Source organism: Pimephales promelas, chromosome 2, assembly GCF_988280905.1.
Source record: "Pimephales promelas chromosome 2, fPimPro1.hap1.1, whole genome shotgun sequence".
Taxonomy (NCBI): domain Eukaryota; kingdom Metazoa; phylum Chordata; class Actinopteri; order Cypriniformes; family Leuciscidae; genus Pimephales; species Pimephales promelas.
The window spans coordinates 42,928,697-42,952,054 of NC_142770.1; the positions used below are offsets into that span (position 1 = coordinate 42,928,697).

The window sequence follows — 23,358 nt, forward strand, 5'->3', positions numbered from 1 at the left end:
CCAAACTACTAATAAAGATGATGAACGAACACATCATAACCTAACAATCCTACTTCACACGCAGTAGAATACGTTTTTTTTTTTTTTTCTGCTGAGGAACAAATGTTTGTGATGTTTATTCAAAGGGCACTTTTATTTTATGCTATTTGTATTGAAAAAATAATATATTTTTTTTTTGTTGAACTTGCAAACGTTTTAAAAGGTGTTAAACAGCCTTAAGTGCAGTGATTTTATTTTATTTATTTATATATATTTGTTGAAATATTCTACATGTGAATGTGCAGAAAGGGCACAATGTTTAATTTTGTTGTCATATTTTCTTCGATGGTGCATTTTGTTGTTTATTTTTGTATAATGTTTTGTGTATCTGTTTTTATTTTAGTCGTTGTATTTAGCAAATGTATATATGGAAATATTTTTTTTGTTTACAGCATGTTGTATTTATCAGGTGTGGTGTAAAATAAAGTTTGTTTTAGTCATTTAAGACTCAAGTTTATTTATTAATCTGGAATTGTTTGTTTGCATGATACTGCTATTTGTCAAAAAACGTAGAGTATTTAGTTTCATACTCAAATAAGTCTATAACTAGTATTTACTAAAAGGTTTAAAAATCATGTATTGTTATGCTACTTGGGCTTTTGCTGAGCTTAGAGTTCAATTGTGAATTTTAATACAGTTTACATTGTGTATTTACAGCAGTAGATGATGTCTGTACACATTACAGATTTTATTCAGTGGAGTTTGATTTTCCTCTAACATGCGCAGTTTTGTTACCTCAAATGCAACTGAATTAGTCATTAAAATGAATAAATACATTTTTTTTAAACATATATGACTCTTAAATTTAGTATGTAATCAAATATTGCATATTTTTTGCTAACACATGATTAATTAATTCTAATGCTTTCTTTTCTCTTCTCTTTTTGTTATGTATTTATAAAAAATATATACATTTTGTCCTATTGTTAGTTTAACTGCTTCTATTACTGTTTTGATTTGTAAGTCGTTTTGGTTAAAAGTGTCTGCCAAATGATTAAATGTAACTCTTAAATTGGCTCAGTTGTAATCAGACGACTCTGAAATTCATTTGTTCGAAAGAATATACTCTTTATTTAAAATGACTCATTTGAACCAAATAACTTGTACATTGACTGGTTTGTAACCAATTGATAACCAATTGTAACCTTTAAATAGATTCAAATATCCTTGTATGTAATCAAACTGTTAAATTGACTTGTTCGAAACAATATAACTGATCAAATGACTCGAAAGTGACTCGCTTGTAACTAAAAGACTCAAATGTCCTTGTTTGGAATCAAATGACTGCGTCTTTCCGTTTTGATCGGAAGAGAAGACATTTTGTCTACTTTCTTCCAAGGTAAGACACAGTGGTGATGCTCTGTGTGTAATCTCTATAATCTTTACTATTATTAGCCCTGTTTAAGTTGTTTTTTGTTTGTTTGATTTTTTTTGTCGTTGTATTTTGTGATTAATTGTATAAATGCACCGTTTAGTTACGAATGCAATGTAAAAACATTGTGTCAGTCTACACAAAATTGATGTTGACATTGTTGGCCTATTGTGTTTTTTACATGTCGTACACTGTACATGAGTGGGGGTTCAATCTTCAACTGGCTGGCAGGAGCTGCCAGTGGCTGGCTGGCGAGTCTAACGCGTCGCCTGACACTCTCGCTAAAAGGAAATAAATTATTTTCTTATTATGAATATAATGTCATGCCTTTATTCTTGTGTATGATTGCTGTTTTGGGTACTGTGGTCCCGATTAAACCAGTCAAATGGCCGTGATCCGACTGGCAGCTTGCAGACGCTTGCTGGACGCACATCCAGCCAGTCGCGGGTGATCAGCGAATATAACGCGTTGTCTGACACTCTCGCTAAAAGGAAATAAATTGTTTTCTTATTATGAATATAATGTCATGCCTTTATTTTTGTGTATGATTGGTATTTTGGGGCCGTTTATCCCGATTAAACCAGTCAAATGGCCGTGATCAGGCACATTTGATTGGTCACGTGACCTGCCAGTGGCGGCTCCTGCCAGCCAGTTGAAGATTGAACCCCTACTGCTGTACATTTAACATACATTTATTATGACTTAATTCCTAGTTGACTCGTTTTACCCAGGTTTTACCATCAGTGTGCAATGCGCGTGACGTTTACTTTACATTCGTTAATGAAGAGACGTAGCTCCGGCGGCTATGTTCTTCCGCAAGACAGTTGCAGTTTATTTATTAATGTCTATGGCGAGTCACGCAGGCACTGGGCATTTCCGCAGCCGAGCTGACATCGGAATAATAGTCAGAATATAGACCATTTCAAAAGATGTAAACAACACTGGTCCAGAAGCACTTCCTGTTTCAGTTTGTAACTGTTTTCTTTATTTCACATGTAAAGAAAACATCTTAAAGAAAGTTTGTTTAACTTTTTGATTCAGTTTTAAATGTTTTGTTGGTTGTATTTTATCCCAGCTTTTATGTAGTGTTAAAAAACTGAAACAAGAAGTGCTTCTGGACCAGTGTTGTTTACATCTTGTAAAATGGTCTATAAACACTTATTATAGGTGTATTGTAGTGATTCAGGATAAGTAAAAAAGAAACACGGTTTGGAAAATGGATTCATGATGTACATTTTGAACATACAGCAGCTGCTGATACAACGGCGCTCGTGCATGTGTGAATTTAACGTTAGCAGGACATGACAATGTACTCGAAAAAATGTAACCACATACAATTTTATCTCGCACATTCTCAAGGATTTTCGCAGTGTGAAATCCTGAAAATATCATTATTGTACTGTAAACTACAATTACTCGTATTGTGACATTTATTTTGGTAGTATTGAGTAGTGTTAGATCTATAATTGAAATAGTAAACTACACTGTGTGTGTGTGTGTGTGTGTGTGTGTGTGTGTATTTTGTTTGACTACCCACTGACTGAAGATGCAAACATGTACATTATAGTTTAAAATAGCTGAAATTTGTTAATTGGTGTGATGTAAAACTGTGGCTCTAAAGTGTTTTTATTTGCATGGCGCAGCCTGCATGAGATGTATAAATCTATATTTGAAATTGTTCTTAAATGTAATAGCTTCTTTTATAAAATGTTTTATTCTTATGTTGCAGAAGACTGTAATCTGTTTTGAGGTAAGATGGTATTTTTTAATAATATATTGTGATTATATATATATATACAATACTGTGTAATGAAATGGTATAATAAAACATTTGAGAAAGTTGTGAATGTGAGAGAATGTATTAAATGAATAGTACACTTTAAAATGAAAATTCTGTCATATATTCACCCTCAACTTGTTTCAAACCTGTATGTATTTTTTTCTGTTGAACACAATGTAAGATATTTTGAAGAATGTCATTTTACTGTCTTTTGTGTTCAGCAGAAGAAATAAATACATACAGGTTTGAAACTACTTGAAGGTGTATATATGATGACAGAATTTTCATTTTAAAGTCAACTATGCTTTTAACATTAAGGGCCAATCCCAATTCTACCCCTTACCCCTTCACTTTCCCCTAGCCCTACCCCTTCGCCTTCCCCTTGACCCTTGAAACAGAGTGGCAATGCGTAGGGGTGAAAATATTCCCCTAAGAAATGGGACACCACTACGCCTCCGTTAAACGTCATTATAAGTCGTCGCTAGCGCCTACGTCACAGGATATGCGCCGATGTTTATCACAACGTCCAAGATGCCGTCGACAGCTGCAGTTATCTCAGTCGCGTGGGTTACAGCTATTTTCTTGCATCTTGTGAAGTTCGCAGGAAACAACGGAGATGACGAAAATATGTTGCGGGACTATCGTTAGCAAACTACAGTAATTTTAGCGATTTTTTTACAAACGTTTCTGTGAAGAAACTGACCGTAAATATGAACACAATATTGAATGTAACATAAAGCAAATCATTATTTGTCGTTACAATACTTATTAAAGCCACAAATACTTAAATTTATGGGTCTCCTTTGTCGCTTGGGCAGCCAGCCTGGGTTAGCAGTGACACTTCTCATACCCCTTCGTTTGAAGTGTGCTCCCGAAAAATCTTCGTTTGAAGGGCTCTCTGGCCCTTCCCCGTAGCCCTCCCCCTCCAACCAAAAGAGAATTGGGACAACCCTACCCCTTCACGTGGACGTGCAAAACGGAGGGGAAGGGGAAAGTGAAGGGGTAAGGGGTAGAATTGGGATTGGCCCTTAATAATATTGAGGAGAGGCTTTTCCACTACAGGTAATAGTTCTTTCAGTAGTTTAGTGGGTATTGGATCTAATAAACATGTTGTTGGTTTAGATGCAATGGTACCCTCGCGCACACAGACACACATACCTTTAATGATTGAGAATAGTGCAGAGTTTTGAAAAGCCTCCTTCTGCAGAGGACCACCCCCCTTCATGTTAAATTTCGCCATGAGTGAATTTGTGAAAACACTAAAATAAAATAGAAATTAGGTTGATTAACAATTGCGGTTAAAGAAGTTCATTTAAGAATGAACATTAAAGGAAGTCTTTTTTAAGTTAAAGATTTGCTTATTAAATGCTTAAGCAGAATATTTTATAATTGTTGCACATTTTGTTGGCTTTACCTGTCTAACATTCTTCTTGCACTGTCTTTGAGGTTTTTCCCTCAGATTTTGCACAACTTCGCCACCTGAAAAAACAAATGCCAATGTCAGTATAGGTAGTATTACAGTATATGCATAAGTTTACAAGTATTCCTTAAAGATTGATGCCCATTGACCTGCAAGTTTTACATCATAAACCCTATAAAACTCTATTTCAGCAGATTAAATTAATTAATTTAATACTAACAGTTATTTAGTTTAATTGTTCATTATAATTTTTTAATTTTAATTATTGAAATTTTAAATAATTTTTTTTAACGTTTTATAAAAATAAAATCAATTTGAAATGTTTCAAACTCAATCAAAATGGTACTTAATGTACAATGAAAAAGATTTTTTTTTTTTTGGGCTCATTGTCTCTTATTATGCAAAAAGCCATTGTTCAGTCATAGATTCAATATTATAGTTCAAATATATGAAAAACTTGTCAAAGATGAGCGTTTTATGAGGAAAAGTTGATTTAGAGTGTTTTTTGTTTTGTTTTGTTACCATTGCTGCCCGGATATTTTCATTTTCCAACTGCCTCTCGAGGTTTTTGAAATCCTCCTCAGTGGCCAAGGTAGGCATCTGGAAAACAGTGTCTAGCTCCACGTTTTTTCCTATTTTTCGCAGTTCTTCTTTAATTTCAATAAGTAGCGTCAATACTTTTCTTTGGAATCCTATTTGCAATAAAGGCATTGTGTTAATATCAAATACCATACAAAATATCATCTCTGCCTCCTCATATATAGATGACAACAAGGAGAAGAACTGTAACCAGCTATCAACCAGAAAGTAAAGGATAAAGTATAGCATCTTTATTTACTTCCACATTCAGGAAAATCGAGAAAAATATTTTAGTAACAATCCATAGACACTTACTTTTCTCTGTCATTGGAAATTTGTCTTGCTTGTCTGTAAAACAAGGTAGCAAACACATGTAAACGATATGTAATAACATAAAAAAAATGGTTCTCCTAATTAATTGGTATAAAGTAGTTACGCTGACCCCAAAATTTACATTGACACATTAAAATTAATATGTTAAATAGTTAAATACAAAATAGTTATTTTAACTGATGCTCCGTCCGAGCTTGACGGGCTATAAACTCAACTCAAAAGCATGTCCATACTAACTTTGAAAATTTCTGCCAGGAGGAGTCCTGGGAGTCCTGGCTGCTTGGCGCTCTGTCCTGCTAGCTGTAATGAAGTAATCGGTATATTATTATTTGGAATATTCACATCAGTATTTGACAACTTTGGAAAATAGTGTCTATACTAACTTTGAGAATTTCTGCCAGGAGGAGTCCTGGGTGTCCTGGCTGATTGGCGCTCTGTCCTGCTAGCTGTAATCACATAAAAAAAATACATATATATTAGAAGTCTATCAATTTCACCATTCCCCAAAAATAATCTATGTTATGCTGTGTCATGAGTTATCTGTATTGTTTTTTCCATTACCTGGGGTTGAGGTGCGTTTTGGTAAGTTCAAAAAAACGACCCCTGAATGCTTGCTTTGTCCCTGATGAAAGCATGTTTGGATTAGAAATACATAAAGATCAGTAACGTCTATCATTGTATTGCATTCACCTAAGATAAAATAATTAGATTTTATTAAAAAAAATTTTTTTTTTCATAAATACAGGGGTCTTGTTTTACTTAGTGAATTCTCATTAATTATGGACACAATTATGGAATGAGCTGGACCCTAATTTAAAACAATCTGCCTCTTTAGCAATATTCAAAAAGAACTTAAAGCAACAATTACTGGAGAGATATAATTGAGGGTATTGAGGGAACCCCTCTCCTTTGGTATGAGGATAAATTCAATTTGAAGTACAAAGGTACAATGACTGTCTGTTTTTATCTCTTGAAAGTAACTGTATTCCAAATACTCATAATTTAAAGTTTATTTGTTAATGGCATCTAAGTCGGTCCGCTCTGGTTACCAATGTTAGGTGGGTGGGGAGGTGTTGGTGGTGGGATGGACCCCTATTTATAAGCTATTGCTTCTTGGGGATCCATTTTCACAATAGAATATATCTGTTTTCCTGATCAGTTGTTGGGAAAGTTACATTGAACTATGGTGTGCTAAAGTAGTAGTTGCAATTGTAATGTGTGATGTACTGCATAATTAATACTGCTTCTGTCTATACTATTCATACCCCAACAACTGCTTTTGTTGAAGTAAAATGTACTGAGTTATTGTGAAATAAATAAATAAATAAAAAATTAATTTCTCAAATAAATGCAATTTTTCTCTGCAGGATTTTTAGAGTCAAAAAATAACAATTATCAAATCATAACTTACTTTTGGGCGTATCGATTTTTGTGGAGTCCAGAGACCATGGAGTGCCTTTGTAGTCATGGAAAAACAACGTGTAATCAAATTTGAAACAGCAATGAATGAAATACCATTATGCAACTTTTGGCTATTCTGAAGATATCTGATGTCTTGAAATGGTATTCAATTCTCTTGTTTGTACACTACAATCATAACTACTTATACTTTATTTAAAAGACTGAAGTATCATTATTAAATTAGAATATTGTTTTTACTTTGTTCAAGAATCGGAGAGAGGACTTGTGGTGTTTGAGAACATAAAAAAAAATAATTAATTACTGGTTAAAATAAATAGCCTTTTAGCGTTGTTGTACTACTAACAGAGAACATTTGACTTCATGTACAGTGCTCTGTCACCTTACAATAATTTCTCAAATTATCCAATAAAGTGTAAAATATCTCCATGTTTAATTTAAAAACAATACTGTAAATTATTTTTTGTTAGTTTATTGCAAGAATCACAGTCAGAAGCCATTGGTGAATGATCAGTGCTTGTTTTGAAATACAATTTACACTTGATTAATTGAGAAATTAGTAGAAGGCAGCTGATTGCAGCATAATAAGTTAAATGTGCCCTGTTAATACAGCACAACAACATCTAATAAACTAAATTTACATTTATGTCTACATTAAATATCATACTTGGTTGTGTAGACATTTCGTGGTCATCCAATGGACTTATACGAGTACCTAATGAAACATTTAAATAAAATAAAAAAATAAATCACTACTACCACCATGTACACATTGTTAAAATTTGTATAATATGCAAGGTAGTCTAAACTTTAAATTAATGTAGTAGATATAAAAATTAGCAAACATTATGTATTTATATTTCCGAAAAAGTATACTTACAACGTTTTGCGGTAGGTGGAGTTGCAAAAAGGTCCTCAGAAAAGTTTTCAACTGGAACTAGCAAAATAAGAAAAATCATAATAAAAGATTTTAAAGCAAAGTTATTTACAGATAATGCCTGTCATTCAAACACTTACAATAACAGTAATTAAGTTTTTAATTTGTATTGCTCAAGTACATAGACATTTCACCATTAGAAGCCAAGCGATTGAAGGAGAAATGCTCCTTTTAATATTACAAAATATCGCAAAAACAAATTAATGAAATGGCCAATATCCATAACCTCTTAGTTTACAATTAAGATTAAGGACCTCACCCATTTTTGAATGGACCCTCTTCATCAGCTTGCTCCCATTGTTATTTTTTGTACCTAAAAATAATTATTATTGGTAGCAAAAATTATTATTTACTTCCAAAAGATATATTATATATATATATAAGAAAAATGTATTTTTAAATTAATAATGTTGACATGACCGAAATAATTATACTATAATGTTGTGTTGTGTTGTGTACCTGAGGCAGTGTCAGCTTTGGAGGACGTACCATATTTTTTGGGTAGCACAGGGAAAGTACAAACTATAACATGAAAGGGATATATAATAATAATAATATAAATGTGATGTAAACACTGATGTTTTTATCCAAAAAATAGCATTTCTTAAAGCAATCATATACTACGCAAAAGCATTCAATGTAAGAGTCACAGCAGTCTGAGTGACAGCACAGAACATGGACTGTTAATGCTCCTATGTTCTCTGAAATATGTTCTCATGCCACCCGATGATATTTAATTTAACAAATGACTTGATTAAAATAGCCTTGTTACAAAATTAAATGCATCCTAAGTTGTTATAATGTATTCAATCGTCTGAAATTTTTTTTTAAAGAAAAATAATAATAGCATAATTACCTGCGGCACTGTGGTAGTGGTGATGGCATCAAGGACTCCGCTAAGCTAATATCTAAAAAAAATTCCAATTTGGCCATGGTACTTCCAAATCAATTCTGAGATTTTGAACTGAATCAACAAAGTGGTAGTAGAAACTGAAAGGTAAAAATGGAAAATACCTTGGATGTAGTCAGTATAATCTTTCTTTTTTGCTGCATTCCTCAGTCGTTGAGACATAATGGCCTGTGGATTGGACAAATTTAAAGATTTGTTAATAACCTTAATCAAAAAGAAGAATGATGAAAATAGATTTTTTAGAATCATCTGGCATTTGAGTCAGTATATTAATTGACGTCGGCAATATTCTCACCCAGAAAAGTTAACTGACAAGACAGAACCAAGTTTCAGTTCATCTTAAAGACATGCAGGAGAGGGAATATGGCAAATCCCTGTGCATGTGGTAAACACACTGCCTTCCTATGCAGGTCCTTTGCCTCCAATAGCTTCCTCTTTGCTCTGCTAAGGTCATTTTCCATCACATACGTGATGTTAATCAGCTTTGACTCACAGGGTAGATCAAAAAGCTGCATGGTGATCTTTGGGTCAAGAACATCCACAACCAACATTCCATCATGACGCTTTTCCCTCACAAACACAATTTGCTCAGTCTCCAAAAGGAAGCAGTGATTTGGTCCCTTGGCTGATATGGAGTACGGTTTGCGCCTCGAAAGCTTCATGTGTTCCTGTGTATTTGCTTTTTCAGCCAATCTTTTAGTGACCTGGGCAACTGGATTTTTGCTATTTCTGACCATTTTTTTATGGACTGAAGGTGGTTCTCAAACGGAAAGCAGGGCAACTCGTTCAAGGAGCATTTGTAGTTGAAAACATCATCAGCAATGTGTTTGATGGAGTGGATGTTGTATGTTGGGAAAGTTTCCCCATACAGTTCAGGACAGGTATCCACAAAGTGTTCCAGCAGGTTTTGGGCATATTCCAGGTAGTGTCCTCTTCTGGCATCATCATCATCCAAGAGAATAGACATACCAATTGTTAATGACAGGAAGTGATGGTAATGGTCCTGAGAGAGAACATCCTGTAACACAAGTGGTCCTGTGTACAGCAGAAATTGCCAAAGTTCAGTTGCTTTCCAGCGATCAAGTTCGGACAGAGATCTTGGCTGCCTGGCAAACTCTACAGGCATAGCTCCTTTCAGTTTGATCAACTTATCGCTGATTTTTTCAGTCTGCTTTTTTTGCAACCTGCAAATAACTGGGCCTCGCAACAAAAAAGTAAGTAATCTTTTCACAGCTCCGAGAAAAATGAGGTGCATGTGGTCAAGAGGAAATTGTGTGACACATTTGATTCCGATTTGGGCTAGAGGTGTAGGTTCCTTCTGATGGTTAGGATACTGCAATTGATTGAATTTATCATCAGTGAGTTTCTCACAAGACGCTGTATTTAAGTGGACAACCCTGCCCTCAACTGATGTGGCCACTGAAAGACAACGCTCGCATCCGTGCAAGGCATTATGGCTTTTGATGCACTTTAGAAATGCTCTTGCTGGAGCATCACATACGAATGCACGCAGAGTTACTTTGTGCACTGTGGTTTTGTGGAGGACACCATTACGCATAAGCACCTGCAATTCTGCTATTAAATCACGAAGATAGTCATGAACAGGCTCGGGCTTGCTATTTCCATAATAGAGACCAACCAGAAATGGCTCAAATTTAGAAAATTTAGCTAGAATAGGCCAAAAATGTGTTTTACTCGACTTGAATATTGGCAGACCATCTATATTGATACACTGTAAAACCAAACAGTTGTTTTCACTAAAATAAATTGAGTTTACTGGGCTCAAATATTACCGAAAGCTATGTGGACACAAAGACTGAAACAGAACTCAAAAGTTATGTGTTATGGAACATTCTTGATCCCAGAAAGATAATTGAATAATACTTGTATTGTTAAGTTACTAATTAAGAGATGATTGAGCATTAGTGATGAACACCTGCTATTAATAAGCAGAATCACTGAAGGAAAGAGAAAAAAGGATTAAGGACACCGTGATGGAGATCAGCGTTTGCTTTAGTTGGTCTCTTGACGCTTGACATTTGCACATATGCTCTTCTTTGGCTGCTGTAATTACTTGTTTTATAACACATGTGTTATGGCAGAAAGGTCAAGGAAAAGTATGATAAGGTGATGTTGGTCAAGGGATGCTGATGATGATGATGATGATCATCATCATCTAGTGACTTGGCTGACTGATCTCTATCAGAATCTAAGGTCTGATTAAAAGGGTAATGTTCTTAGTTTAATTCATAACTGTAATACTATAGTATAAAATAAAACAAGGTTTTAAAATAATTTGGAGGATTTTACAGACAATTTGTGCACACAAAAAAAATTGCATTACAATGAATAACACAGACATCAAGACTCAGGAATCTGAGTCTGAGTCTATGAATCTCAAGAATGGTGACCATTTGAAAAAACAATTCATGCTGCAATGCATGCTGGGTAATACCATAATACACAACTCATACACGGCTTTCAGCATTCATTGCAGCATGACTCGTTTTTGAAAGGTCACCACTGTTGAGATTCATATACTGATTCTTGATGTCTGTGTAAGTCAGCATGATACCATAGATGTTTTTAAAATCTGATTGTCACAACATTTGGCCTTACAGCAGAATCACTGTAACTTAAAAAGAGAAATTTTAATCAGAGATCAGATAATCACGACACTAAATGATGATTCATAATTTCATAAATCATTGTCAAAACACAACCACATGCTCACACTGTCTTTTGAGCCATAACAAATGAGTGTCATAAACACTCAGTTACAGCAGCCAGAGGAACAACTTGTATTATACAGTCAAGGGTCAAGAGCCCAATTAAAGCAAACACTGACCACTATCATGGTGTCTTTAAATAAAACTCAATAAATCATCTTCATCTCGACCTCTGTACATTCACAATAAAAACTTCTGTAGACGCATGATAAAACTCAAACTGGTTGATAATAAGTGAAGCTGGTGCTGTTTGTGGAGATGTTCAATACTCCTCTGCTGAGATCTTTAGAGGTTTAAACATATCATCTTCAGTTGATTTCATTGAATGTTGTGGTTGGAAGTCAGTTGTAGTTCTTGTGTTCATCTTTCCTTCAGTGATTCTGCTGATTAACGGCAGGTGTTCATCTCTAATCCTCAACCATCACTTAATTAATCACTTAACTAATCACCTAATTAATCACTCAACTGAAAAAAAATCTGAGAACTCATAACTTTTGTTTTCTTATAAACTTAAATTAATTTATGTAATCGGTTACATCAAAAGTTATGAGTTAGCTTAACTCATTGGATTTGACTTTGTGTGATGTTGTGAGCTAGCAGTAATTGCAGGCGCTCTAAGTTCATTTAAAGTTTGTCATTTCACTGTTTTTACTCAATAAAGTGAACTTTTAGCTTTATTTAGTATTTAAATGCAGTGTAAAGTTTAATTGTGTATTCAGAATTATTATTGTTTTAGTGAATCAATGAAAATAAGTTCAGAGAACTCATAACTATTGTTTTTAATAAACTTAAATTATTTTAGGTAATCAGTTACATCAAAAGAAATGAGTTAGCTGAACTTGTTGGGTTTTACAGTGTAGTTATTTAGGAAAAAATGACTTGTAACCAGATTTAATGATATTTAGGCTAGAAGTGGGCTACACATAGCTGGACTATATTGGGTCTATATTTAACCGAGACGTTGAAATGACGGCTATTGCTTGCTGGGTTACTACTAGACTGTAACAGTATATTTTGCTCTGGTGATGCCTGTTTATTTGTTAGTCTAGCCACGGTGTTAAAGGGCACCTATTATGCCCCTTTTTACAAGATGTAATATTGGTCTTGGTTGTCCCCAGAATGTATTTGTTAAGTTTCAGCTCAAAATACCCCACAGTTAATTTATTATAACCATTTGAAAATGTCATTTTGGGGCCTGTTTGAAAATGAGCTGTTTTGAGGCTTGCCACTTTAATGCAAATGAGCTGCATATCCCCGCCCTGCCTTTGGATGAGGGCGTCACTTGATACCTATGGCTGGTAGAGGTGTGCGATACCGCTAGATTTGGTATCGAACCGATACCAAGTAAATACAGGGCCAGTATCGCCGATACCAATACCGATACTTTTTAATAATTAAGGTGGATGCCTCTTCAATGCCTCTGATTGTGCTGCTGTAGACTAGAAATGCGCGGCCGCGCACGCCTCACTGGTGGTAGTCCTGGAGCGCGCTAGTGGTGAATCACGTGACGGTACAACACAGGAGAGGGGGACGAGAGCAGCACTACACTGCAAAAACTGAAATCTAAGAAAGGAAAAAAAAACTTATTTCTAGAAAATACATCTTGTTTTTAGCCATGAAAGATAAAAAGTCTTATATAATGCATTGCACACAAGACTTTAAATCTTAATACAAGAAAATCAGTCTTCTTCGATCTTGACAAGTACATTTTAACTCATATTGAGGTAGATTTTACAAGAAACAAGTGAGAGTTATAAAGTGCAAGTTTTTGTTTATGTTCAATTAGATATTTGTGCTAATTTTAAGAATAATAACACCCCCTACAAATTCTAATTTCAAGAATCTTAAATTAAGAAAGCTCAAAGATTTATGCTTTTGTTTTGTTAGTCATCTCCTTTGTGTCTGTTCAGGTATTTGAAAATTAAATGAAGACAAAATGTTTGTGTGAACATAAACACTTGGTCAAACAGTGGTTTGATTCTGATTTACTAAATTTCATATCAACAAAAACATACAACACTGAATTTCATGTGTAGAACAATACACTTACATATTTTTGTATCTCTGTGGCTGTCAAAACAGACAGCACTTTACATGAGCATACTTATACAATCGTTATACAATCTCTTTATACAAGGAATATTCTGGGTTCAAAACAGGTTAAAATCATCAGCAGCATTTGTTGTGTAATGTTGAGCACAAAAATAACAGATTTAACATTTTCTTCTTAAAAAAGTTGATCAACATTCTACTGTTGATTGAGCTTAGCTTGAATTGAACCAAGAATATTTCAAAACATCACAATGATAAATGAAAGACAAAAACAATTATACAGCCAAAACTGTATGTAATTTATAGAACACTCCCATAACTTCCTCACACATTTGAGGCTTTATGTAATTCAATTACATCTCCAAGGTAATACTTCATAGGGACATATGTAACGTCCCTGTGACTGAAACTGTAATACGGTGTGAAGTCTACAAGGTTGTCTGCATTTACCAGTTCAGTTGCCTCTGCCAAGTTGGGAACCTCAATTTTATAAGACATGTAGTCTCTGTCAAAACAGACTGTACTCAACATCTGACACTCAAAACAATACAAAGAAGAATTTATGACAAATATGTTCCTCACAAGTCCAAATTCAGGTAGGCTACTAGCATTTGCCATACACACAAGTAATGATTTTTCACGAATGTATTTGTTACCATTCAAAGTAATCCACTTAACAGACACTGCATGGCTTATCTGATCAACTCCGAAGTAGTCCCTTACTTTTCCTGTTAAATATGGCATGTTTTTTACTTCTGATACTGGTCCCAATACACATTCGCTGGAAAAAATAGGGTGATCGGAATTGTTTACATTCTGACAGCATTCAAACATTTGGTTATGCTTAATCAAGGACTTGCATACATTTTTGAAATTTACTTTTGAAACCCATTTTTTAAAAAAACAATGTTTGGATTCGAATCTCATGCACATGTGACGTACCATTGGTCCCAACAGTTTAATCTGGGATGGAATATGAATCAAGTAATGTTGTTTAGGTGTAATGTTGTTCTCTGAGAAAAGGTCCTTAAAATGTTTAAGATGCTGTTCAATAAGTACTTTCAACTTGTCAATAGTCTCAAGGCAAATAACTGGTGAAAACAAAATTTGAACTATCTCCAGAAGCTCAAGAATGAATGATAAATAAGCAGTACCTCTAATCACATCCAACAGAAATGGCAATATTTTGAGTAAAACAAGCATTTGACCTGATGACTGTTTCAGTTTGTTGTCATTGGAAGCTAATGTACTGTACGCAATAGGGCTTGGTCTATCTCTAGTATCTTGTGGAGAGTATGGGAAACCAATGATATCAGAATTGAAAGCATCTAGGTCCAGTTGTCCCAAAAGAACCAATTGTTTCAACATACACTTAATTTCCAAAGGAGCAATGCCCTCGAGAATGACATGCATTATATCTTGAGGTGTTTGTTGGATTAAATTGAAGGCAGGGAAATCCATTACTTTGCTCCTTCGGTTTATTCCGTATGTAGTTTTAAGGCTGTTCCTGAGATACTCAGTGCTGGCTTTCTCAATGTCACTGCACTGTCGAATATGTCTTTCTAGGGTCCTTTGCTCAAAGTTATCTTCATTAAAAAACATTTGCATGTCCTCAAAAGAACATTCACAATGTCTGCATTTACTGTACGCAAAGCCCACGCCCTCTTTAAATCCACACAACTCATGTTGAGCTAAAGTATCTCCACAAATGGAAACCACTGCACCATATAGTTCATGTTCACCACTTGCAAGATGAATTTTCACACCATTATATAGCTTTACCAAGTCCTCATGCAATCTTGCCAATATGGCATCAACTCCACATTCTGAGAGTTCACTTTGCTTCGCAATGGCAAGAAGGCGGATTGAAGCTAATTTTGACCTGTACTTTGGATTAATGTTTCCCAAAGTGTAGTAAAACATGAGCAATTTATTCTTTGAGGCATGAGACCCAAGGGGATTGCAAATTTCGATTTCATCCGAATAAAGGATTATCTGTAAAGCAGAGGGTCTAGAAGAAAATAAAGGGTGTGACAGCATGAGTTCAGCATCTATGATGTCATAAAAATATCCACCACTGCATTTCTTGGATCCACTATTTATCATGGCAAAGATTTTGGGATGAGACAGTAATTGTTCTAAACTCTTTATCAGGGGTATATAATAGAAACATTTGTTTTTTATAGCAAGATCTCTTCTTTTATCTCTTTTCTGACAACAAATTGCCAATCCAACTGAAACCTCTTCTGCTTCCACAAAATTGAATTTTTCTTTTATGACACTGTCCTGTCTATATGATGTTGAAACTGCGGCAAATGGATCTTTAAAAGAGTCAAAGAGTCCCAAAGCTTCTTGCTGAAGTTCACTTCCTGCATGTCTTTGGAATACTGTTTGTAGCTGACTCCTCAAGCTGTTCAGTAACTGAGCTTGATACTCTTGAACTGCTGCCACAACATCATTAACACCGCTCTGAAAAAAAAAAGGAACATTAATTAGTTGGGAGATACACTGAACATTACAACATCACTGAATGAAAACACTGATAGATCATTAATGCGTCTCAGCAACACAGTTGTTTTAAGTTTTAATAGTGGCCCATACTAATTTTAGAGCTATAATTTATGGGGCATTTTGTAAGGTATATATTATTTATAAAATAAAAAAAATAAAAAAACAGAAGATGAGTATATATACACACTTGGGTTGGGCCGATAGACAATGTCTGTCAGCCATCAGTTTAGCTGGCATCCCATTCATTTTTATTCAAAATAGAAATCTAGAGTCTTTACCATCACTTTTTTAAAATCACTTTAAAACATCCATGCTGAATAAAAGTATTTTAAAAAAAACCTGACCCCAAACTTTTGAATGGTACTGTATATTGTTACAAACGATTTTGATTTTAATAAATGTTGTTCTTTAACTTTTTATTCATCCAAAAATACAAAAAAAAAAAGTATCACAGGTTATTAAAAAAAAAAAAGAAAAGAAAAAAAAAATCAAGCAGCACAATTGTGTCCAACATGGATGATAAATCAGCATATTAGATCTTGGAGGATCATGTGACACTGAAGACTGGAGCAGGTGGGCCACAGTAGGGGCAATTTTCAACCACTTGAAAAGAGAGAACTCTAGATAAACTTAATCTTAAAACTCTAACTCGTAATTATGTTCATCATTTTATTTATGAGTTTCTAGGCTATTTTAAGTCATAACGTGAAATTTAATGAATGGCTTGGGTTGACAGGTTGGATATCTTATGGATTTCAGTCATTGCATTCAGTGGGGCAGTGGGTCTCTGAGCCCTCCCAAGCTCAACAGCACCCTGCATTTTTTCCACACGCGCCTCATTCTCTCACAACTCTTCATGTTCATCATAAGACTGCTTTTATGTTATTAAGATACTCAACAAAACAGACATTTTGCCATACTTGTGTGTTCTTGTAAGTTCATGCACGAAAGAGAACCGTATTCTGGCGTGCTGTCTGTATGGACGATACTGGCGCTCATGTTTCTGTGTGGGTGTGTCATAGTTAGGACATTCACTAGCAGTGCAATCTTATGTCTTGTCGCACACAAATGGTTTAAAAGCATTTGCATGAATAAAAGCGGGATCATATAGTGTAACACTAGCCAAAGGATGACAAAAATAAACGGATGCTGTGGTAATGCATAAAATATTTTAACACGTTAAACTGGACAAAAAAATAATTGCATGCGTTAACAATGACAGCCCAAATTTATTTATTTCATAAAATCTCATCGTTTTGCGTAAAATAATCGTATAGACATGACATCGCAATTGCAAAATTATAAATCGTGCAGCACTACCCTTAAACAAATTAAAACATTTCTGAGAAACAATGTCAAGTGCTTAATGTGGTCATCGAAAAATGTGCTAATATTAAGCAACAGCGGGCCAAATTCTTATACAAAAAATAACTCACCATCAAATAAGCAAAAGCATAAATCAATTAATTTAAACGTGCTCTTGTAAATAGCCTCAGGGCTCGCAAAATCGCTAGCCCGGCGTCCCGGGGATATTGTGTTTTCCAGTCGGGCTACCAAAATGCATAACCGGCCTGCCCGATGGGCTATCTGAAATAGTGTAATCAAATGCCTCCCTTTATTCACATTATTTACTAGCTATTTTAAAGAAAAACTTGCGCAGTCATATTTTTGATCATGCTGATTGATTTTAATCTGTGGAGCCATTTGTCAATCAATCATAGGTTAATCAGATATTCCGGTAGCCTAGCCTGGGAAAACCCAGACAACTTCCGGCAAATTTAGATTTGCTCTGCAAGCAAGTCCGGCAAAGAGCTCATTCAATCCCATTTCTAATCCGTCAAAATCGAGGCACCAATCAGAAATGTTAGGGCGGGCTTTACACGATGACAACAACGCAGGGACAGTGAAATAGATTTTGTACATTACAAAGATGGAAGCTGCCGTGGAACATCACTTGTTCGAATGGTTTGAATCAGCTATCGCATCTGTTTTAAGCGATTTGAACATTTCCTTTTTGTTAAAACCCGAGCAAAGAACACATGTTTCTCTGTCGCTCTCCATTCATAATCGTCTCCTGCATTGCTCTGATTGGTTTTAGGTCGATCCAATTGCATCCAGAGGTATTTGAGCGACGTCCGTTGGTGACGTCCCTTTGGAAATGATTTGTCTATGAAGCTTTGCCAGACCATAACTCACTGAGAATCTACTGAGAATGGTCTGGTTTTAACCAGGCTACCGGTAGAGTTGGGCATCGAGAACCGGTTCCAACTTGGAACTGTTTAAAAAATAACGATGCCATTGGAACATTTGTTTTCGATTCCGATCATCGGTTCCAAATTGGCAACTTTTGGTCCATAGTGGCCACCGGATTTATGAAAGTGCTTGCGGCGCCCGCGTGTTCTGTTGCAACCAAGAAGCACGGTAGGGATGTGATGGTGATGATATTTTCCCACCGGTTAATCAACGCGCAACAACACCGGTATCATCAGCGGAGGCTTTTACATCGCTATTTTAAAGGCAAACGAAAAATGTGCGCATTTGCACAGACATGCATAACGATGCGGTCGGGCAGAGCAGCCCTGTTTTGTTACTGTGCCCTGAATTGCCGCTAATTTGAAAACTAAAATATTTTTTTTACATTGCTTATAAAAAGCTGGTGTAGCAGTGTGCACTTCACAGATTAACGTCGGTGGATTTGAACTTGGCTTTAACTGAGGCAATCTTTCACGACACATCAGAGAGCTACAAAACGTTAGCCCTATTGTTTAATTTTCTTTGACCAAATTTGAAAGTGGAGACTTTGTTTCATATTAAATATTACCTGCTCGGTCCTGTCCGTCAGCGTCCTCTATTTTTCACTGGTTGAATCCGAAATCGCCCTCTAAACCCTCATTCACTAAATTTGGCCTATTCCCTACGTTAGTCCACTAATACTCTTCACTAAAGGAGTGAATGAAAATGAGTGAGCGAATTCTGACAGTCGTTGAGCGTTCCTAAGCTGTACACAAAAAAACAGACATTCTGGCATAATTTGTGTGTTATGGTTTGTTCAAGCCCGAAAGTTAACTCGATACAGACGCGCGTCTTTTCTGTGGGTCGTGTGTGTGTAATAGACAGGACTTAACGGATACTGAAATCGCATTAAATATTTAAAGGCACACCGTGAACCTTTTGACCTAAAGAGTTGACGCATACGAGTTATTTTAAATGAATCCTCAGGCCAATATAAAGTGCTTGACACTATCAATGGAACGAGCAGGGCTGCCCTCTTGAAATACCGCCTATGTAAGTTTGGAGAAGACCATTGACCAGGTCATGTGCCCTGGAGAACGCCTGGAGAACGTATCGCTTTACGGCCGTCACTGTGTGTCTGCACACACAGGCCGTTTCTCAATACCAGGTACGCAAACTTCGGACTTGCATCCTTGGTAGTTCGGACTTGCCAAGGTCGACGAGAGGAGCAAGTTTGGTTATTCTGCAAATGGAACAGTGCATTCTTGATCGTGTCACTCAGCTCGCTCTGGCTACACCGGTTATCTATTTATCTATATTTTAGGCAACAATAAAACAAAATATGGTATAAAACACTACTCTGCCTCTTTTCATTTAAAACAAATCTTAAACATATTAATGGCCACACAAATCTGGTTCAGGCAGTGCGTACATTGATTATCTTTACTGCATATATTTAAAACAACAAGAAATATAAAACACAACCCAGCTTTTTTTTTTTCATTTTAAAAATATGAAACATTATTGATCATTAAAACTGACATTTCAAAAACAGACAGGGTTGTGTCATTTTATTTTATTATACATAAATATGTACAGTGAAAAGAATGTAGGCCTAGCCTATAGTAAAAAAAAAATTAAAAATATTCTATATATTATCAAATATATAAAATAAGATTACACAACCCTGTCTCTTTTTGTTAAATGTCAGTTTTAATGATCAATAATATACAGTATAAAAGTAACTAGCCTAAAAGTCAGCCAAAACGTTTTGCCATGAAACAAACTATAGATTAATGAGACCAAAGATCGACTTATACACAAGATGAATTATATAATCTCATGTTTAACCACTAGACTAGAGACATCAGAGCCAGTGGCAAACAGAAGGACTAGCCGAGGAAAAGCTGTTCCAGTAGGGGTTAATGAGCGCTGAACGCCCAGTGATCGCCTGGATCTCACAACTCCGCAAACGTCAGATTCATTTTTAAAATAGGTGCTATCTTTATAAATGAACCACAGATTTGAGATTTAAACATTACTACATAAACTACATTCTCGACTGAAACTAGGGCTGGGAATTGCTGGGTACTTCACGATACGATATGCTATACATTGTTCACGATACCGATAATTTCACGATATGGGTGATACTGCGATAATCGATATATTATCAATAACTCACAATATATCATGTTTTAAGAAATACATTTTTTTTTCTAATTTTTTTTCTTATCAGTTGCAACAAAACAGTCAAGACACTATTTTAGTGTAACATTGCTGCAATCAGTAGTAGGGCTGGGCGATAAAACAATAACAATAATAGATTGCGATATAATTTTTACTTGATACAACGATATCAAGAGTTTGATACATGTTCGATAATGTTTATGCGCAAAAAAACGGCTATGCTATATGCTATAGGCTATGCCTGGTTTTATCTGTGGTTATCATGATCTAAATGCATGATAATGGATGACCAATTAATTTTAATAAAATTAAAACAGTCAGAATATTACATTTTACCAAATGAAATTGAGGTCATTAATTTTTTTTAACAGATTTTACTGTTTTTGTAAATGAACATAAATTTAACTTAAATCTGCATCCTAACTCAAGATAATACTACTGTCAACTCACTGTCAAATGCGTTTCGAGACAAAACATGTAATATTAATATTGCAGCCTGCACTGCAAACTGTGCTGAAGAAACATCCCATTAACACATGCAGAAACTAAGAAATTAATTTTTCTATTAAGATATTTATTTTGTTAAGGAAAAAATTACACATTTGAATGTTCTACCTGAGATTTGTGAAATGTTCACCTGTTTGTCATGATATCTTCTGACAATAAAGAGTAGTTTAAAACCACAATTAATGCTCTGGTTTCTACAACTTTCACTTAAGAGCAAAAATCTGCCTTCAAACTTAAAAGAAATAAAAATTTGACATTTACCGTGATACATTTCGATATCGACTGATATAAAAAAATGTTATCGTAATTTTGTTGTCCATATCGCCCAGCCCTAATCAGTAGTAATAAAAATGTTTACGCCGGGGTGTGTTGGCTTCGAGCCAGAACCAACCACGGCTTTCTCACAGAGCTCCGGGTGATGACGCGTGAGGTGTCTGTGCATGTGGTCGTCTTTCCCGTGTAGCGGACTTTTGCAAAGCCAGACATCCCAAGTCTCCCGGAAGTGTCTCCCTAATGACCACAAATTAGTTCAAATCTCCCGGAATCTAGAGCGCGCATGTGAGACAGAACATACTGCGCAGATAACATAGCGCACACACACGGCAGAGAGGGAGTGAGCGAGAGACATTGCGTGTGTGCCTCATGATAGTCAACTCGGATAATGAATAGAGCGTGTGCGTTTTATGACGGCTTTTAAGATTGATACTTGGCAAGAGCGCATCGAGAATCGATCGCGGGAGTAAATATTGTGAGATATCACCATATCGATATTTTAGCACACCCCTACCTGAAACACTCTTATACACATTTTTATATTACGTGGGTTTTCTCCTCCGCTTGTGGCCTCTAGAGGCGCTAGACGTGAAAGTTACAGGTCGAGCGCCCCAGTGGCCAAAAGTTTGCGGTGTGCCTTTAAATACAAAACTAAAACTCATTATTGAATCAAAATAAAATTTTCCTCTGTGAAGTGACGTGTTTTGACCCCACCCCTCAAAGAATCAGAATCTAAAAGAACTGAAATCAGAATCGTTCAAATCGCCCACAATACCATTCAGAATCCCCACCTAAATTTATTATCAGAAGCCGCTACTGGACTTGCAATGGTGTATATACTGGATATGGCTTTGATTCACAAAAAAAGACATTATATTTTTTAAGTATATTTAAAAAGATAGTTATAATTGCATATTGTTATATTTTACAGTATTATGTTTTTTTCTGTATATTTGACCAAATCAATGCTGGCTTGAGCATTTAAGAGACTTCTTTCAAAAACGTTACGCATGTAAAACAAACACACACACGCGTTATTTTACTGATACTCACCTGTGAGAGATGGTGTTTCTCTCTAGCAGTCATCACAATAGAAGCGGCATGTCTGGATAGCACATCATCACTCGATAATTCATCATTCTAAACACGAAGAAAACATTAAATATTAAATACTATATTTAATGTATAATACTGTTACATAAGAGACTACTGCTACTGCTATGATATTAACAACATAAGAACTTATTAATTTACCGTGGTTTCTTGGGGGAGGCGTGAAGAACAGGAGTCATCTGAAGGCCTGTTTGGAACGAGTAGAGAGGGATTCGAATCCGAGGTTTCATTCGGTACATCCTGTGGGCCCGGGTTCTGAGGCGACTGTAAAACGGTGTTACTGCTTAAGCCAGCGAAAACTGTTTCACCAGTGTCAAACGCATCAAAATCACCAAAATGTTCCACAGGATCAGCAAGAGACGGTTGTAGATCCACATTACTACCCAATGTCGTTTCATTATCCGAACTGTTACTTGAGTTGCGAGTATCCTCCTGAGTATCCACCGCCGTTGGTCCACTATATGCCCACAAGTTGTTGCCATTCACTGTTCTTCTAGGAGGTTCACTGGCTGACCTCTCTCTCCGATGTGATCTGCTTCTACCCACGCCATCTAGATATTGTGAGTGTGTTCGTCTGATGTGATACCAAAAAGAGTTGTAGACTCTGTACTCTTTAGTGCACCCATCTATTCCACAAACCAGGCGGAAATCTGGACTACGACTATGTGCAAAATTGATGTGACTCAATAAAGATTTGAGAGAAAGAGCCACAAATACATAACAAATGACGCAGCGCCAAATCATTGTTTCTGGTTAAATTAAAGCAAGCTTTGTACCTCAGATAAAACCGAAGAGTTGAGTCTAAAATCGTATCTTTCCATCGAAACCAACGTGCCAAACTAACATGTACAACACAGGACGAGGAAGAGAACCGCGCGCGCTTTGATCTTGTGACGCATGACGACGTTTTGTAATACGCATGCGCAATCAACGCGCCAACTGCAGCGAATGAGGAGCACTCA

The 23,358-nt window shown here is 35.8% G+C and overlaps 1 protein-coding gene, 2 long non-coding RNA genes and 1 pseudogene across 3 annotated transcripts; all 4 read right to left on the bottom strand.

Annotated features, from left to right (window-relative positions):
- Positions 1-4,354: 4,354 nt before the first annotated feature.
- Positions 4,355-5,545, bottom strand: LOC148997542 (uncharacterized). The gene is made up of 4 exons (XR_016147353.1): positions 5,506-5,545; positions 5,134-5,303; positions 4,606-4,670; positions 4,355-4,450 (listed from the first exon to the last, which is right to left on the bottom strand). It is a non-coding gene; the product is annotated as an uncharacterized LOC148997542 (long non-coding RNA).
- A 361-nt stretch (positions 5,546-5,906) lies between these two features.
- LOC148997543 (uncharacterized) lies at positions 5,907-7,651 on the bottom strand. The gene is made up of 3 exons (XR_016147361.1): positions 6,935-7,651; positions 6,085-6,145; positions 5,907-5,969 (listed from the first exon to the last, which is right to left on the bottom strand). It is a non-coding gene; the product is annotated as an uncharacterized LOC148997543 (long non-coding RNA).
- Positions 7,652-8,967: 1,316 nt separating this feature from the next.
- Positions 8,968-11,646, bottom strand: LOC148997544 (uncharacterized; annotated as a pseudogene).
- Positions 11,647-13,544: 1,898 nt separating this feature from the next.
- LOC148997545 (uncharacterized) lies at positions 13,545-23,295 on the bottom strand. Its single transcript, XM_089120090.1, has 4 exons — positions 23,241-23,295; positions 22,538-23,022; positions 22,337-22,423; positions 13,545-16,039 (listed from the first exon to the last, which is right to left on the bottom strand). Exons 1-4 carry the CDS (start codon positions 23,293-23,295, stop codon positions 13,895-13,897), a joined length of 2,772 nt encoding a protein of 923 aa, XP_088976216.1. The 3' UTR covers positions 13,545-13,894.
- Positions 23,296-23,358: the final 63 nt, after the last annotated feature.